At 41.7% G+C, this 19,076-nt stretch overlaps 1 protein-coding gene and 1 pseudogene across 3 annotated transcripts in view; one reads left to right on the plus strand and one right to left on the minus strand.

Moving 5' to 3' along the window:
• Positions 1-246: 246 nt before the first annotated feature.
• Positions 247-19,076, plus strand: part of NEMF (nuclear export mediator factor) — a 69,851-nt gene continuing 51,021 nt past the window's right edge. The window contains exons 1-7 of one of the 3 annotated variants that reach the window (XM_033188105.1): positions 247-375; positions 1,189-1,257; positions 1,401-1,503; positions 6,840-6,965; positions 11,870-12,018; positions 14,345-14,412; positions 18,357-18,443. In XM_033188105.1, coding sequence (XP_033043996.1) covers positions 317-375; positions 1,189-1,257; positions 1,401-1,503; positions 6,840-6,965; positions 11,870-12,018; positions 14,345-14,412; positions 18,357-18,443 — 661 coding nt within the window. In that variant the 5' untranslated portion in view covers positions 247-316. The remainder of the gene's footprint in view (positions 376-1,188; positions 1,258-1,400; positions 1,504-6,839; positions 6,966-11,869; positions 12,019-14,344; positions 14,413-18,356; positions 18,444-19,076) is intronic. The other 2 variants (XM_033188106.1, XM_033188108.1) reach the window with 2 other exon arrangements.
• Positions 12,900-12,995, minus strand: LOC117071671 (annotated as a pseudogene).

Consider the following 19,076-nt stretch of genomic DNA (forward strand, 5'->3'; position numbering starts at 1 on the left):
CTATGAAGGCTGGCTTGAGCCCCAAACACAAGTGGGCAAGGTAACCAGACTGGTCCGTGAGGGTTCCAGGAAGGAATGCAGTTTCAAGAGAACAGTTTGGATCTTTATTCGAATTGTTTTGGTGTAATGAAAAGAGTCAACTACAACTTGACAACAGAAATCTTCAGAAAAGCGACACAAATACGTTCGCCTCAAGGAATATTGGGTCTTCTGCGCGGCCGTAGATCTCCGACAAGTGCGCCTGCGCGGAAGAGGAGCGGTGTCGAGTCCGGCTGGGCAGTAGAGGAAATTGCGGTAGTGACCCTCGGACCTCGCTATGAAGACCCGCTTTAGCACCATTGACCTCCGCGCCGTGCTCGCGGAGCTGAACGCTAGGTACAGTCCCCTAAGTGACCAGGCTCGTGCGGGGAGTGCAGGAAGCAGAGGCCGGGGTCCCATGGCGCAAACAGAGCAGCTTGATGTGTTTCCTTATTTCTTAGTGCGTCTGTGGACCTGTCTAGGCCTGAGTGGGCAGGCGTGTGGTGTCTTTCCTTTGGCCCTTAGGATACCCCTGGGGGTCCCGGGCACCTCGTGCCCCATCCCCCGCGTCCTCCCAGCTCTCTGGCTTGCCCCGCTAGCACTACGCTCTTGCGTTGTTGGCCTGGGTTGTCCGGGTTGGGCAGGAAACGTTTGGTAAAACGTGAGACGCCAGAGTGGTCGTTTGCTGCAGAGGTTTCTAGACCGGAGGCTTGGTTTCTTGAACACCTCTCGCCCCTCACCCAAAAGAAAGAGAGCATCGCCGTTTTAGCTGGGTTGAGCAGATTTGGACTGAGATCTGGATTCTAGTCTGGATTCTGTTATTCAGCCGTGTGAGCTCTGTCATGTTTTCGAGGCCCTCTTATCTTTTTTTTCTCCCTTGTAATAAATTAATTGGATTGTATTTCACTGTATTTCTCCCCCAAAATTGGGTCATTTGGAAGACGCAAGCTATAGTGTGTTGTTCCTAGAGCTGATAGACCACTTTTGTTTTAAAATCGTTACTCTTAAGTTTTGAACTGAATGCCCAAATGGCTTTCAGACTCTGCTCCCCGGCTGACTCCGTATCCTTAGAGACTGAGATCCGCTCTTTCGAAGCTTTTATTAAATTATGTGTAGTTTTATGTTTCAAACAATAGTGAGGTATGTTACATGTTTCCTTTATCTTTGCAGCTTGCTAGGAATGAGAGTAAACAATGTTTATGATGTGGATAATAAGACATACCTTATTCGTCTTCAAAAGTAAGAACATTTTATAGGCTTATTTTCTCTTTGGCGATTAAGTATGAGATTACTGATTTTTTTTTTTACCTGCATTTTAAGTCTGTTTCACAGTTAGCTTTGGCATATACCCTAAAGAAAAATTTGACTTTTTTCTTCTACAGACCAGACTTTAAAGCTACACTTTTACTTGAATCTGGCATACGAATTCATACAACAGAATTTGAGTGGCCTAAGAATATGATGCCGTCTAGTTTTGCCATGAAGGTAAATTTGTTACACTTGAAGCTAAATTTTAAGAGCTTGCTCACTAACAATTAAGTTTTTAATTGGGGTTTCCTTCACTGTTATGAATAAAGTGCAGATAAAATGAAGGTAAAGGGAGTGGTTGACAGATAATGGGTTGAATAAAGTGAATATTTATTAGTTGACTTCTCCCCATTACCTTTCACATCCTGTTCTGCTCCAGATCTTGTTTCCACAGTCACTATTAGAGTTCAAGCTTTTATCACATTCAGCCTTACAGTTCCTTAACTGTAGTCCACTTCTCTGCATCAACACAATTCTAAATTAGACCAATGTTAATGTTTTGTTTGTTTTTGTTTGTTTGAGACGGAGTCTCGCTCTGTCACCCAGGCTGGAGTACGGTGGCACAGTCTTGGCTCACTGCAACCTCTGCCTCCCAGGTTCAAGTGATTCTCCTGCCTCAGCCTCCTGAGTAGCTGGGATTACAGGTGCGTGCCAGCAGGTCTGGCTAATTTCTGTATTTTTAGTAGAGATGGGGTTTCACCATGTTGGCCAGTCTGATCTCGAACTCCTGACCTCAGGTGATCCGCCCACCTCAGCCTCCTGAAGTGCTGGGATTACAGGCATGAGCCACCACGCCTGACCCAACATTAATTTTTTTAAAGTATAATTTTCATTAGTTATCTCATCTTTTATAGTTTCCTAATTTCTAAATCCATATTCTATAGCCTAACATTCTTGGCTTTCTGTGTTCTTCCTCCTCCCTGCCCCACCTTTTTTTCCTAGTCTTATCTTCCAGAGCTTACTTTTGTGAATGGTATTCCTCTACCCAGTCAGTGTTTTTTTTTTTTTTGGAACACTCACTGACATTAATATGTTACTAAGTCTTTTTACTTTCCTCTTTTGTTTTTACTATTAAAACAGATTTTTACATGTGTGGGCATGCTACCCATTCTTTTATTGATGTAACGTATAGATTGAAAATTCATGTGATACACAAGACTTTCGAGTCACATATACTTAACTTTGAATTAATGGCTTTGTCAGAAAGTAATTTTATAACCTGGAAAAGTTAACCTCTTGGAACTTGGTTTTTTTAAATGTAAAATGTGGATTGTACCTCCATCATGAAATTATTGGATTAATTGAAATGACATATAAAACACCTAAAACAGTCCGGGCACGGTGGCTCATGCCTGTAATCCCAACACTTGGGGAGGCCGAGGCGGGTGGATCACTTGAGGTCAAAAGTTCAAGGCCAGCCCAGCCAACATGGTGAAACTCTGTCTCTAGTAAAAATACAACATTAGCCAGGCGTGGTGGCACACACCTGTAATTCCAGCTACTTGGGAGGCTGGGGCAGGAGAACCACTTGAACCTGGGAGGTAGAGGTTGCAGTGAGCCAAGGTCACACTGTTTCACTCCAGCCTGGGCGACAGAGTGAGACTCTGTCTCAAAAAAAAAAAAAAAAAAAAAAAAAGACCTGAAACAATATGTGACACATATTAGAATTCCATACTTGTTCATTTCCTTCTTGCTCTGCTCCTTACTTTGGAAATGTATCTGTTATGGCATTGACTTATTTCATTAGAGGCTTTACAGAGAAGAGCTTTACCCCCCCAGCAATTTATAGAGTCTGTTTTGGATTACAAATTAGGTAAGTGTTCCCATATCACAAAGGCTTTCACAAAATTCTCAGATTATTAAAGTTTAATTTATTTAATAGTAACCCAAAATAGTTCTTTTGGGACCTGTCCTTAATAATAATGACAATAATAATGCTACATGTTGTGTAGCACTTGTAAAGGCAGATGAATACTATGTATTTCATTTAAGTTGTTTAACAATTCAGTGGAATGTGAAGAACAAATATAATTTCAGTTTTATGGTTGAGGTAACAGGCCAGTGAGATAGGACACTGGGATTGTGTAAACATCTCCAAATCAGGCTGCACTAATAGGAGGTCAGTCATTTTTAAAAATACTTAGAATTCTATGGGTTAGGTGTACATGTCAATCTAAATGTATAGAAAGATTTCCTCAATGAAGCAGACAATGTTAAGCACTTTATAAGGAAAACAAAGAGCTGTTACTGTTGCATGGCACAGGTAGAGTTATGTCCATTATGTGGTAAATCCCAGTGGTTGTTCCAGTATTCACATTTGGGGATGACAGCTATAGCTTTGTGGCACACAGCAGAAGGTTGATTTCACCAAGCTGTTGATAGGGAAATGAAACAAGCTTTAAATATGTACTATGTGTCCATCTGTACTCTCCATGATAAATAATCCCCTTTTTACTGTTCCTTTATGTGAACTTCTGTCCTTTCAATGATGTCTTTTGTCTTTATTTTTCTTGAATAAAATTATTACCGAGGGACTCTGGAAGAACTGATTGTGATTTTCCTTTAGGGATTTAAAGATATCCCTACATGTAGGTTACTGTTTAATCAAATCAGTATAGGTCATTCTCAAAACTACTGAGTTGAGGAGCAGTTTGTTTATTCTAGGAAGTTATTCTGCCTAAGTGTATAAGTACATAAAATGAGAATTTCAGTTAATTTGAACTATAAGGTCTGGAGAAGAACTCTTCTTAGTTATGAAAATGTTAGTATTAATTTAATAATGAATTTATGTGTTTCTTTTTTTTTTAACCTTTCTCAAAGAGTGGATTTTTTCTTTTATTTTTTTAAAGGTGGTTTTATATTAACTTATGTAAAATTTGTTTTGTAGTTAAGTCCTTTTTTCTTTTTCTTTTTTTTTTTTTTGAGATGGAGTCTCGCTCAGTCACCAGGCTGGAATGCAGTGGCATGGTCTTGGCTCACAACCTCAGTCTCCTGGGTTCAAGTGATTCTCCTGCCTCAACCTGCCAAGTAGCTGAGATTACAGGCACGTGCCATCATGCCTGGCTAATTTTTGTATTTTTAGTAGAGATGGGGTTTCACCATGTTGGCCAGGCTGGTCTTGAACTCCTGGCCTCGTGATCCACCCACCTTGGTCTCCCAAAGTGCTGGAATTACAGGTGTGAACCACCATGCCCAGACTGTTTTTGAGTCTTGAAGAAAGCGTTCTTTCTTACTGGTCTTGACTAAGGGGTCTTTTATATTAAAAAATTAGAAACAATTGTAAGATATTTTAGAGGCTGCAGCACTGGGTCTTGTTACCAGGCTTCCAGCACTGGGTCTTGTTACCAGTCCATGTCATACTTAAATATTTGTACAAAAAGACGGTACATGTAATCTAAAAGAATCGGTATTGCCAAGTAAATTGTATTTGGGTTTGACATGCTGATATTATTTTAATTGTTAATAAGAAAAAGAACTTTATGTCCAGGGATAGGAGGAAGGGGATTTAATAAAGAATGAGAGTTATTACATTGGATTGAAATAGGTTAATCAAAAGCTTAGAGACGATACCAGGAAAATTCTCTTTGGGTTATATTAGTAAAGATTGTAGGAATAAACTGGGCACAGTGGCAGGGCACTTGTAATCCTAGCTGCTTGGGAGGCTAAGGTGGGAGGATTGCTTGAGTCCAGGAGTTTGAGCCCTGCCTGTGCAACAGAGCGAGACTCTGTCCTTTTTTTTTTTTTTTTTTTTGAGACAGAGTCTCGCTCTGTTGCACAGGCTGGAGTGCAATGGCGCCATCTCGGCTCACTACAATCTCCGCCTCTTGAGTTCAAGCGATTCTTCTGCCTCAGCCTCCTGAGTAGTTGGGATTATAGGTATGTGCCAGCATGCCCAGCTAATTTTTGTATTTGTAGTAGAAATGGGGTTTCACCATATTGGCCAGGCTAGTCTTGAACTCCTGACCTCAAGTGATCCACCCACCTCGGCCTCCCAGAGTGTTGGGATTACAGGCCTGAGCCATTGCTCCCGGCAAAGACTCTCTCTCTTAAAAAGAAAAAAGAAAAGAAAAAAAAAAGAAGAATTAGTAGGGGTAACTGGATATAAGGTGGTGGACTAATTTACAGGATACCATAAGCCATAAGCTCATGGTCCATAGTAGATATATATTGGAAGTAGAAGATTAGTGGAAACCATTATTTAATTTTGAACATAAATGAAGCACACATAAGGGAAATTTGGGATACTTAGAAGTGTCATCAAACAGACAAAAAAAATAAAGGAACCGGGCGTGGTGGCATATGCCTGTAATCCTAACAATTTGGGAGGCCGAGGCGAACAGCTTACCTGAGCTCAGGAGTTCGAGACCAGCCTGGGCAACATGGTGAAACCCCATCTCTATTAAAATACAGAAAAGTAGCCGGGCGTGGTAGTGGGTGCCTGTAGTCCCAACTACTCAGGAGGCTGAGGCAGGAGGATTGCTTGAACCCGGGAGGCAGAAGTTGCAGTGAGCTGAGATTGTGCCACTGTACACCAGCCTGGGTGACAAAGTGAGATTCCGTCTCCAAAAATAAATAAATAAATAAAAATACATAAATAAAGGTTGGTGGGCGCGGTGGCTCATGCCTGTAATCCCAGCACTTTAGGAGGCTAAGGTGGGCAGATCACAAGGTCAAAAGTTGGAGACCAGCCTGACCAACATGGTGAAACCCCGTCTCTACTGAAAATAAAAAAATTAGCCAGGCATGGTAGCACACACATGTCATCTCAGCTACTGGGGAGGCTGAGGCAGGAGAATTGCTTGAACTTGGGAGGCGGAGGTTGCAGTGAGCCGAGACTGTGCCACTGCATTCCAGCCTGGGTGACAGAGTGAGACACTGTCTCAAAATAAAATAAAATAAATAAATAAAGGTTGTGGCTTTGAGTGAGGTCATTAGGACAACAACAAGGGATTTAGCAGTGGTATAAAGCAACAAAACAAATTTTGCTATAGGCCCATCATTCTCTACTTACAAATTGAAAATAAAGACCTGGCTCAGTGGCTTACCCTTGTAATCCCAGCACTTTGAGAGGCCGAGGCAGGAGGATTGCTTGTGCCCAGGAGTTTGAGATTAGCCTGGGCAACATAGTGAGACCCTGTCTCTACAAATAATGAAAAAATTAGCTGGGAATGGTGGCATGTGCCTGTGGTCCCAATCCTTAGGAGGCTGATGCAGGAGGATCACCTGAGCCAGGGAAGTCAAGGCTGCAGTGAGCCATGATCACACCACTGGGTTCCAGTTTGGGTGACAGAGCAAGACCCTGTCTTAAAGAAATGCAAATAAAACATTGTTTTGGAGTTAGCAGTGTTTATAATGTTTTCCCTCTTTTGTTTCTTTTACTTTATGACTATACTATTATTTACAATGTTTTAAGTATTCCTGATGGTAATGAAAAGAAGCTTATTTATAAACCAATACCAAATGGTTAGGAATTCACTTTTACTAAATGAATGCCTTTTTCTTTCTCTTGCTAGTGCCGAAAACATTTGAAGAGTCGGAGATTAGTCAGTGCAAAACAGCTTGGTGTGGATAGAATTGTAGATTTTCAGTTTGGAAGTGATGAAGCTGCTTATCATTTAATCATTGAGCTCTATGATAGGGTAAGTTAAATTTGTGGGATTTGGTGAAGGAAAATTCATTATTAATCATTTTGCAATAGTGCTATATAACATGAGTGGGGAACATTTTTTTCTGTGTCAAAGGCTATTACTACCCTAGGAAATGGGTGCCACACAAATAAAATAAAATTTTCCGGTAATAACCTTCATTTTATCTATAGGTCTGAGTTTAGGCAGACTTTAGCCATTTAGAAATAGCCTTGTGAATGTAGGAGATGAAGATCTGAGAATTAAATTATTTGGTACTTGACATTTCAGGACTAATATCATGCAACCAGAAAATAGTCAAATACAGTCATGCACTGATGCGCTGTATGTATAATGATATTTCAGTCAACAACAGACTACGTGTAAACGTTGGTCCCGTAAGATGCTAATGGATCTAAAAACTCTTACTGCTTAGTGACATCTTGATCCTGACCCTGTGTAGGCCTAGGCTGGTGTGTGTGTTTGTGTGTTAGTTTTTAACAAAAATATTAAAAGTAAAAACAAAACAAAACAAAATTTGAGTGGAAAAAAGCTTATAGAATAAAGATATAAAGAAAGAAAATATTGTACAGCTGTACGATATGTGTTTTAAGCTAAGTGTTACTACAAGAGCCAAAAAGTTAAAAAGTTTAAGGTTTATAAAGTAAAAAAGTTCCAGTAAGCTAAGCGTAATTTATTATTGAAGAAAGAAAAACATCTTAAAAATAAATTTGGCTGAGCACAGTGGCTCAGGCTGGTTGCAGTGGCTCACACCTGTAATCCTAGCATTTTGGGAGGCCGAGGAGGGAGGATCACCTGAGGTCAGGAGTTCAAGACCAGCCTGGCCAACATGGCAAAACCCTGTCTCTACTGAAAAATACAAAAATTAGCCGGGCGTGGTGGCGGGCGCCTATAATCCCAGCTACTTGGGAGGCTGAGGCAGGAGAATCACTTGAACCTGGGAGGCGGAGGTTCCAGTGAGCTAAGATTGCACCACTGTGCTCCAGCCTGGGCTACAGAGCAAGACTTCTTCTCATAAATAAATTAACTAACTAACTAACTAACTTAATCTGGGCCGGGTGCGGTGACTCACACCTGTAATCCCAGCACTTTGGGAGGCCGAGGCGAGTGGATCACCTGAGGTCAGGAGTTCGAGCCTAGCCTGCCCAGCGTGGCAAAACCCCATCTCTACCAAAAATACAAATTAGCCTGGTGTGGTGGTGCGTGCCTGTAGTCCCAGCTACTCAGGAGGCTGAGGCAGGAGAATCACTTGAACCTGGGAGGCGGTGGTTGCAGTAAGCCGAGAGATCATGCCTTTGCACTCCAACCCAGGTGACAGAGTGAGATTCAGTCTCAAAAAACAAAAACAAAAACATTTTATATATAGAAATAAATACATAAATTTAATCAGGTCTGAAGTAAGCATGATTTTTTAAAAAATTAAAAAATTTAAAAAAAGCAAATTTAGTGTAGCCCAAGTGTGCAGTATTTATCAAGTCTACAGTAGTATACAGTAATGTCCCAGGCCTTCATATTCACTCACCATCACTCACCCAGAGCAGTTTTCAGTCCTGCAAGCTGCATTCATGGTAAGTGCCCTATACAGGTGTTCCATTTTTAATCTTTTATACCAGGGGTCTTCAACCCTGTGCCGCAGACTGGAAACGGTCTGTGGAACTGGGCGGTGGAACCGGGCCACACGGCAGGAGGTGAGCAGTAGGCAAGTGAGCATTACTCGCCTGAGCTCTGCCTCCTGTCAGATCAGTGGTGGCATTAGATTCTTACAGGAGCGTGAACCCTATTGTGAACTGTGCATGCAAGGAATCTCAGTTGCGTGCTTCTTCTGAGAATATGATTCCTGATGATCTGAGGTGAAACAAATTCATCCGGAAACCATACCCCTGCACCCTCCATCCATGGGAAAATCGTCTTCTGTGAAACTGGTCCCAGGTGCCAAAGGTTGGAGACTGCTGTTTTTTTTTGTTTGTTTTGGTTTTTTTTTTTTTTTTTTGAACCGGAGTCTCACTCTGTGGCCCAGGCTGCAGAGCAAGGGCGTGATCTCAGCTCACTGCAACCTCCGCCTCCTGGGTTCAAGCAATTCTTGTGCTTCTGTCTCCCGAGTAGCTGGGATTACTGGCATGTACTACCATGCCCAGCTAATTTTTGTATTTTTAGTAGAGATGGGGTTTCACCATGTTGGCCAGACTGTTCTCAAACTCCTGACCTCAGGTGATCTGCTCGCCTCGACCTCCCAAAGTGCTGGGATCACAGGCGTGAGCCGCTGCGCCTGGCCTGGAACTGCTGTTGTAATACCATATTTTTACCGTACTTTTTGTATACTTAGATATGCTTAGATACACAAATATTTGCCATTGTGTTACAGTTGACTACAGTATTCAGTAATATGTTATACAGATTCCTAGCCTAGGAGCAATAGGTTATATTATATCCTTGGTGGATGTAGTAGGCTATACCGTCTAGGTTTGTGTAAGTATATTCTGTTATGTTCACACAACATGGAAGTTGCCTAAATGCATTTCTCGGAATGTATCCCCATTGTTAAGCGATGCATGACTGTACTGTTCATTTTTGGGTCTACCATCTTTTATGCAATATTTTTTATTTTTTATTTTTTTGAGACAGAGTGTCACTCTGTTGGCCAGGCTGGAATGCAGTGACATGATCAGGGCTTACTGCAAACTCGGCCTCCTGGGCTCAAGTGACCCTCTTGCCTCAGCCTTCCATGTAGCTGGTACCACAGATGTGCAGCACCACGCCTGGCCAATTTTTTGATTTTTTGTAGAGACGAACTCTCACTTTGTTGCCCAGGCTGATCTTGGACCTCTGGCTCAAGCGATCTTCTCACCTCAACCTCCTAAAGTGTTGGGATTGCGGGGGTGAGCCACCGCACCTGGCTCTTTTATTCAGTATATAATGTCTGTGAGATTCATTGATGTTGAGAATTCCCTTAGCTCCACATCCTTAGCAACCTTTGATATGATCTCTTAGAGCTCTTTATCTAATCTGATTATGAGCCCTTTGCTGATTATTTGTGTTGTAAATGTCCTTTTCTACTCTGAGTTTTTACTCTTCTTTTCTTTTTTTTTTTTTAAACTTTTTTTGAGAATAAGTCTCGCTCTGTCGCCAGGCTGGAATGCAGTGGTGTGATCTCGGCTCACTGCAACCTCCGCCTTCTGGGTTCAAGTGATTCTCCTGCCTCAGCCTCCCGAGTAGCTGGGATTACAGGCGCCTGCCACCACGCCCAGCTACTCTTAATAAGACGGTTTCACCATGTTGGCCAGGCTGGTCTTGAACTCCTGACCTCAGGTAATCTGCCCACATTGGCCTCCCAAAGTGCTGGGATTACAGGCGTGAGCCACTGCACCTGGCCTGGTACTATTTTTTCAACACTTAGTTGATAACACTGGTTATCTATCTCTCTAATCAAGGTAAATAGTGGCTACATTTACTGAAGCCACTTATGTTGCAACCTGTCATTTCAGATGAATTTGGGATTACTCCCATCATATTCTATGACTATGTTGTAAGCAGTTGTAAGGCGTTTTTGACTATTTTCATGGATGCTTCTTTGTATTTTAATTACACCTGTAGAGTAACTCTTATCTTCACTGTCTGTAATAAATTTGGAAGGTGGTATTCTTTCATTAGCTTTCTTTTCATTATGTTCCCCCTTCTTTTTTATTGAAAAGGTTATCTAGCAATATTAAATTTTAAAAATTTTTAAGAAGTAATTTCATTTTAACCTACATATGCCTTCCATTTTCTAGGATACAACTTTTTTGTGTGTCTTGCTATGTTTTACCTAACATTATTTATATTTTCCTTTTTTTTTTTTTTAAACATAGTTTCCATTGGGTAACCTCTTTTTACTGTTTTGTTGTGTTGATCTATCATAATTAAGTTTCCCTAATTTTTACATCTAGGCTGTTTGGGTTTTTTTTTTTTTTAAACTGTTGTAAATAAATTTCAGTGAACATCCTTAAGCATATTGCCTTTGGTTTTACTGGAGTGTTGGAGTTACTTCATTGGGCTACATTACCAAATGTGGAAATACGTGGGCAAAGGGTATAACTAACTGTATTGCTCTTGCCACGTAACTATTACTATTAAAAGACAAATTGCAGGTGAAAGCATAATATGTTCCTTGCCTGGCTGGCTTCTGAAGTTGACCACATTTTCTTTCTCAAATTTTTTTTTTTTTTAAGACAGAGTTTCGCTCTTGTTTCCCAGGCTGGAGTGCAATGGCGGAATCTCAGCTCACTGCAATCCCCGCCTCCCAGGTTTAAGCGATTCTCCTGCCTCAGCCTCCCAAGTAGCTGGGATTACAGTCATGTGCCACCACACCCAGCTGATTTTGTATTTTCAGTAGAGACAGGGTTTCTCCATGTTGGTCAAGCTGGTTTCGAACTCCCAACCTCAGGTGATCCTCCTGCCTCAGCCTCCCAAAGTGCTGGGTTATAGGTGTGAGCCACCATGCCTGGCTTCTTTCTCAATTTTTTAAGTAGTTTCAAAAATGATTTGATTTGTTTTTTTCTGTTTTGTTTGTTTTGTTATTTCCTTTTTTTTCTGAGACGGAGTTTGCTCTTGTTGCCCGAGCTGGAATGCAATGGTGCGATCTCTGCTCACTACAACCTCCATCTCCCAGGTTCAAGTGATTCTCCTGCCTCAGCCTCCCAAGTAGCTGGGATTATAGGCACCTGCCACCACACCCTACTAACTTTTGTATTTTTAGTAGAGATGGAATTTCACCATGTTGGCCAGGCTGGTCTCAAAGTCCTGACTTCAAGTGATCTGCCCGCCTCGGCCTTCCACAGTGCTGGGATTACAGGTGTGAGCCACTGTGCCCGGCCTCAAAAATGATTTGAAAGAGCACTAAATTATATTTTATTCTATTGCAGGGGAACATTGTTCTTACAGATTATGAGTACGTAATTTTAAATATTCTAAGGTTTCGAACTGATGAGGCAGATGATGTTAAATTTGCTGTTCGTGAACGCTATCCACTTGATCATGCTAGAGCTGCTGAACCTTTGCTTACTTTGGAAAGGTAAAGTGTTTTGTTTTTAAACCCTTTTCATATTGTATTAAAATGTGCTGGGCAACATAATGAGACCCTGTCTCTGAAAAAAAAGGTAAAATGGGTCATATGTCAGAACATGAAATAAAATATTTTGTTTTACTTAGATAATGTAACTCAATTTAGACTCTTTGAACTACGTAAATATGCATGTAAGCAATTAAGCCTTATTTGGGAGAGGCAAATGTATGTCTTTAGGTGTTGTTTTTTTTTTTTGAGACGGAGTCTTGCCTTGTTGCTCAGGCTGGAGTGCAGTGGCATGATCTCAGCTCACTGCAACCTCTGTATCCCAGGTTCAAGTGATTCTGCTGCCTCAGCCTCCCAAGTAGCTGGGACTACAGGTATGCGCCACCATGTGCAATTAATTTTTGTATTTTTAGTAGAGATGGGGTTTCACCATGTCAGCCAGGCTGGGCTTGATCTCCTGACCTCAGGCAATCTGCCTGCCTCCGCCTCCCAAAGTGCTGGGATTATAGGCATGAGCCACCGCGCTCAGTTGTCTTTAGTTTTTTTAGAGGTGGTGTCTCACTCCCCCTTCCCTGAGGCTACAGTGCAGTTGGCGTGATCATAGCGCACTGCAGTCTTGAACTCCTGGGCTCAAGCAATCCTCCTGCCTCAGCCTCCCAAGTGGGTGGGACTACAGGAGCACACCACAATGCCTGACTAATTTTAAAATTTTTTTTGTAGAGATGGGGTCTTGCTTTGTTGCCCAGGCTGATCTCGAACTCGTGGCTTTAGCAGTCCTTCCACTTCAGCCTTCTAAAGTGTTGGAGTTGCAGGCATGAGCGATCGGGCCCAGCCAATGTCCTTCTTTTTCATTTTAATTTTTTTAAATTTTAAATTTTAAATAAAAAAATATAGAACACTTAAATTTCCTGTCATCCTTGTGCAGGGATTGTGCTAATCTCTGTATCGTTCTAATTTTAGTATATGTGCTGCTGAAGCAAGCCCAATGTGTTTTTTAGCTAAGTTTTGGGTTACTTCAAATGGTTATGATTTCTTGGTAAATTGGGGAGACTTATTAGCTACTCTGTGAGAAGACAGATGGATGTGCAGAGGACAAAGGGAGAGAAATTCTGGTTTGCATAAGAAAAAGGGAAGTAAGGTGAGGTAAAGTGATGATTGTAGCTGTATTCATCACTTATTTTGTATTTCAGCTGTATTCCTGCTAGCTGGAAGGCCCTGCTGACTCATATTCTACAGCAGTCATTCTTAAAGTTTAACATACATCATTTCTTTGTTCCTTCTTCACTCCCGCTGCTTCACTTAACTAGCCTACATTAAATAAATAAATAAAGTTGGTCAGGCGCAGTGGCTCACGCCTGTAATCCCAGCACTTTGGGAGGCCGACATGGGCGTATCATGAGGTCAGGAGATGGAGACCATCCTGACTAACACGATGAAACCCCGTCTCTAGTAAAAATACAAAAAATTAGCTGGGCGTGGTGGCAGGCGCCTGTAGTCCTAGCTACTCAGGAGGCCGATGCAGGAGAATGGCAATGAACCTGGGAGGCGGAGCTTGCAGTGAGCCGAGATCGCGCCACTGCACTCCAGCCCGGGCGACAGAGGGAGACACCGTCTCAAAAACAAAAACAGAAACAAACAAAAAAAGTTATTAGATGCTTAATTAGGTAAAGCCATTTTGGATATTAAGATATGGCATGAAAATTTACAAACTTTTAACCTTTATAGAAAAATGTCGGCCAGGCGCGGTGGCTCAGGCCTGCAATCCCAGCACTTTGGGAGGCCGAGACGGGCGGATCACGAGGTCAGGAGATCGAGGTCCTCCTGGCTAACACGGTGAAACCTCGTCTCTACTAAAAGAATACAAAAAACTATCCGGGTGAGGTAGCGGGCGCCTGTAGTCCCAGCTACTGGGGAGGCTTAGGCAGGAGAATGGCGTATACCCGGGAGGCGGAGCTTGCGGTGAGCTGAGATCCGGCCACTGCACTCCAGCCTGGGCAGCAGAGCGAGACTCCGTCTCAAAAAAAAAAAAAAGAAAAAGAAAAATGTCAGTTTTATGTCATTTACATGTGGGCACATTGCTGATGAACAATATGTCTTGGTCAAAAAAATCCTGGCTTCTCTTAGAAAACTGCTGTTCAAGAACCTGGTAATCTTGGATAAATTACTTTTATGATCCATTTTCTCACAACAGAAGAACAAATTCCTGTTACATTTCAGATTATTGTGAAGATCAGGTGAACTGATAAGATAAAAGTAGTGTGAATATGAAGATTGCTGTAAGGTTTATTTAATATATGATAGTAAGAGACATGTCAATTTTGTTTCGCAGGTTGACTGAAATAGTAGCCAGCGCACCTAAGGGTGAACTACTGAAGAGAGTGCTTAACCCATTGCTTCGTGAGTATTCCTGCGAATAGCAGTGAACTGTTTGCAAGATAGTGTGGTTTTCAGGAATGTATTGAAATCTTTTATGCTTTTATTAGAAAATTTGAACAAAAGCTTAAAGTGATCCTGGAGTAAGTAGGAGTTTATTGTCAAATAAAGAGAAGTTAAACCACATGAAGTCTGAGCTTTATCTATTAGATTTTATTTAAAAGCAATACAGATTGTGTTATCTGGTACTTCAGTGCTAATGGTAGTATTCTAAGAAATCAGATTTTTTCATTGTGAGTCTTTGATTTAATAACCACTTAGCTTAGTTTTTTTTTTTTATCCCAGCATCTGACAGGTCCTTTTGATCCCAATAAGCATTTTTGATCCCAATACACTTTTATACTTAAGAAGATCATCACTTAGCCCTATATTAAGGAATCTAGAGAAGACATAGAGAGAGGCAGGTACCATTGATTACTGAGCCCTAGAGAGTTACTCTTCCTCTCTTATGAAATTGGAATGCATTCAACAGTTATCTTTAGAACTTTCCAACTGTTCGTATAGCATGTATAAAATTTGTATGTTTCATTTAAGCCAGTGTCTCCCTGGCAAATGCAGATTTCTTTTTTAATTTAATTTTTTTTGTTTTAGAGAGAGGGTCTCATTATGTTGCCCAGGCTGGTCTCAAACTCCTGAGCTCAAGCAGTCCACCCACCTCGGCCACCCAATTGCTGGGATTATAGGTGTGAGCCCCCACACTTGGCCTTCCCCTGGCAAATTTCGATAATATTTGAAATCAGATATTACAGGTTGAACATTCCTAATGTGAAAATCTTAAGCCTAAAATTATTATTATTTTTTGAGGCAGAGTCTCTCTCTCACCAGGCTGGAGTGCAATGGTGCAATCTCGGCTCACTGCAACCTCTGCCTCCTGGGTTCAAGCAATTCTCCTGCCTCAGCCTCCCGAGTAGCTGGGACTACAGGCGTGCACCACTATGCTCAACTAATTTTTTTGTATTTTTAGTAGAAACAGGGTTTCACCATGTTGGCCAGCATGGTCTCAATCTCTTGACCTCGTGATCCACCCACCTTGGCCTCCCAAAGTGCTGGGATTACAGGTGTGAGCCACCGTGCCTGGCCTGAAGTCTGAAACTTTTTGAGCACAGACATGATGCCACAGGTGGAAAATTCCACACTAACCTTATGTGACAGCTATACAGAATTATTTAAAATATTGTATAAAATCACCTCCAGGCTATATTGTGTAAAGTCATAAATGAACTTTGTGTTTAGACTTGGGTTGCATCCCCAAGATATCTCATTATGCATATGCAGATATTCCGAAATGTGAAAAAATCTGAAATCTGAAACACTTCTATCCCAACATATCACATAAGGGATACTCAACTTATATGTCCTCTTTAACTGTTCACTTTTTTTTCAAAGGAGTTTTGGCATTTGACATGTCAAAAGATCTTTTGCATTTCCGAAGGGTCTCACTCTGTTGCCCAGGCTGAAGTGCAGTGCCACAAATACCGCTCACTGCAGCTTCAACCTCCCAGGCTCAGGCCATCTTCCTGCCTCAGCCCCCCAAGTAGATGGGATTACAGGGATTCACTCCTGGCTAATTTTTCTATTTTTTGGTAGAGACAGGGTTTTGCCATGTTGTCCAGGTTGGTCTCGAACTCCTGAACTCAAGCAGTCTGCCCTCCTCACCCTCCCAAAGTGCTGGGATTACAGGCGTGAGCAACTGCGCCCAGCCTGCATTTCCTTATAAAATTTAGAGTTGACTTGTTACTTTCTTTTTTTTTTTTTTTTTTTTTTTTGAGACGGAGTCTCGCTCTGTCGCCCAGGCTGGAGTGCTGTGGCCGGATCTCGGCTCACTGCAAGCTCCGCCTCCCGGGTTCACGCCATTCTCCTGCCTCAGCCTCCCGAGCAGCTGGGACTACAGGCGCCCACCACCTCGCCCGGCTAGTTTTTTGTATTTTTTAGTAGAGACGGGGTTTCACCGTGTTGGCCAGGATGGTCTCGATCTCCTGACCTCGTGATCCACCCGACTCGGCCTCCCAAAGTGCTGGGATTACAGGCTTGAGCCACCGCGCCCGGCCGACTTGTTACTTTCTACGAAAAAAGCCTCATAGGATTTTGATAAGGATTACATTATTACTATTATTTGAGACAATCTCATTCTGTTGCCCAGGCTGGAGTGCAGTGGCATGATCTCAGCTCACTGCAACCTCCACCTCCTGGGTTCAAGCGATTGTCTTGCTTCACCCTCCCACGTAGCTGGGATTACAAGTGTGCGCCACCACACTCACTAAGTTTTGTATTTTTAGTAGAGATGGGGTTTCACCTTCTTGGCCAGGCTGGTCTTGATTACAGCTGTGAGCCACTACCTGGCCTGGTAAGGATTACATTAAGTCTGTGGATCAGTTTGGGGAGAATTGCCCTTTTAACTACATTGAGTCTTCTATGAAGAGAGAATGTCTGACTGTGTATTTAGATCTTTAATTTCTCTCAGTTAGATTTATTCCTAAACATTCTGTTCTTTTTGATGCTATTGTCAGTGGAATTGTTTTCTTAATTTCATTTTTGCATAGAAATACTATTGATTTCTATATATTGGTTTTTGTATCCTACAAACCTGATAAACTTGTTTATTCATTCTAGTAGGTTTTTTTTTGTGGGTTCCTTACGATTTTTTAACATACAGGATCATGTCATCTGTGAATAAGGATGCTTTACTTCTTTTAGAATCTGAATGCTATTAATTAGTTTGCCTTATCGTGCTAGCTATAGCCTCCAGTACAATGTTGAATAGCAGGTGACACTGAATATTCTTTCCTTGTTCCTGATCTTAGGGGGATAATATTCAGTCCTTCACCAATAATTATCATGTTAGCTATAGGTTTTTCATGGGTGTCCTCATAAGGTTGAGAATGCTCCCTCTATTCCTAGTTTATTGAGAATTTTTATTAGGAATTAGTGTTGAATTTTGTCAAATGCTTTTTCTGCATCTACTGAAATGATATATGGCCTTTGTCCTTTATTTATTAGTATGGGATATTAACCAATTTTTGGGGAGTCCTCATTGTGGTTGAAGCCCATTAAATTCCTATAACTTGCACTGACTTTTGTAAGTTAATTGTAGTCTCAAATTTCTTTAAGGACTAGAGCTGTCATTTCTTTTTATGGAGCGGGGCGGGAGGGGTGGGGAATGGAGTTTCACTCTTGTTGCCCAGGCTGCAGTGCAATGGCATGATCTTGGCTCACCACAACCTCCGCCTCCCAGGTTCAAACGATTCTCCTGCCTCAGCCTCCCGAGTAGCTGGGATTATAGGCATGCGCCACCACACCTGGCTAATTTATTATTTTCTTAGTAGAGACGAGGTTTCTCCATGTTGGTCAGGCTGCTGTCCAGCTCCCTACCTCAGGTGATCCTCCTGCCTCAGCCTCCCAAAGTGCTGGGATTATAGGCGTGAGCCACCACACCCAGTCTGAGAACTAGAATTGTCATTTCTAAATAACACTTCAAAATAAATAAACTTATTGTTTTTGCCGGCCACTGTTATTGAGTAGATCATTGATATTGGGATATATATTTGTGCTATATTTTGAATGCTAAATTTTAGGCTGGGTCACGGTGGCTCACACCTGTAATCTTAGCACTTTGGGAGGTCAGGGTGGGTGGATCACCTGAGATTAGGAGTTCAAGACCAGCCTGGACAACATGGTGAAACCCCGTCCCTACTAAAAATACAAAAATTAGCTGGGCATGGTGGTGGGTGCCTGTGATCCCAGCTACTCGGGAGGCTGAGGCAGGAGGTGGGAGGCGGAGGTTGCAGTGAGCCAAGATTGTACCATTGCACTTCAGCCTGGGCGATGGGTAAAACTCCATCTCAAAAAACCAAAACAAAAAGAAACAATTTATAGGAAAATACTAAAAGTAATATCCTCTGCATTTATAGCCTATGGACCAGCTCTCATTGAACACTGTCTTATAGAAAATGGATTCTTGGGTAATGTCAAAGTGGATGAAAAACTTGAAACTAAAGGTATGTCTGCATGGTACATTTTCATTTATTTTGTTTTTTTTTTAACTATAAAAATTTTTTGTGGGAAGGTAATAAGGGAGCAGGTGGTTCTAGAATGAAAAACATTTGACCAAGCACAGTGGCTCATGCCTGAAATCCCAGCACTTTGGGAGGCTAAGATGGGAGGATCACTTAAGCCTGGGTGTTTCAGGCTGCAGTGGGTGGTCACTGCACCGCTGCACTCCAGCCTGAGCAACAGAGTGAGACCCCAATCTCAAAAAGACCCCACAAAAACATTATCACCACCCTCAAAAAAAAAAAATTGAATGAGATTTTAGTGAATGTTTTAGTTTTGGCAATATACGAAATCAATGCAGTCATAAAATGACAACAGGTGCTGGTGGTGATGTTTTGTTTTTGTTTTTGTAAAATGACTCTGATGTTTGTGTGGAGCAAAAGCATGTGAAAATGTTCAGGGTAACTCTGGAAAATACTAGTAATGATTTCCTATTATTACTGTCTGTGTAACCCTTCACAGATTAAAATATGAAGCTATAGTAATTAAAACTGTAAGTTTTTGAAGAAGGAATGGCATAAAGAATCCAAAAATAGTTGGAAATAATTTGGGAATTTAGTTTATGAACAAAGTTCCTT

Source organism: Trachypithecus francoisi, unplaced genomic scaffold, assembly GCF_009764315.1.
Source record: "Trachypithecus francoisi isolate TF-2019V2 unplaced genomic scaffold, Tfra_2.0 Lachesis_group3, whole genome shotgun sequence".
NCBI classification, from domain to species: Eukaryota; Metazoa; Chordata; class Mammalia; order Primates; family Cercopithecidae; genus Trachypithecus; species Trachypithecus francoisi.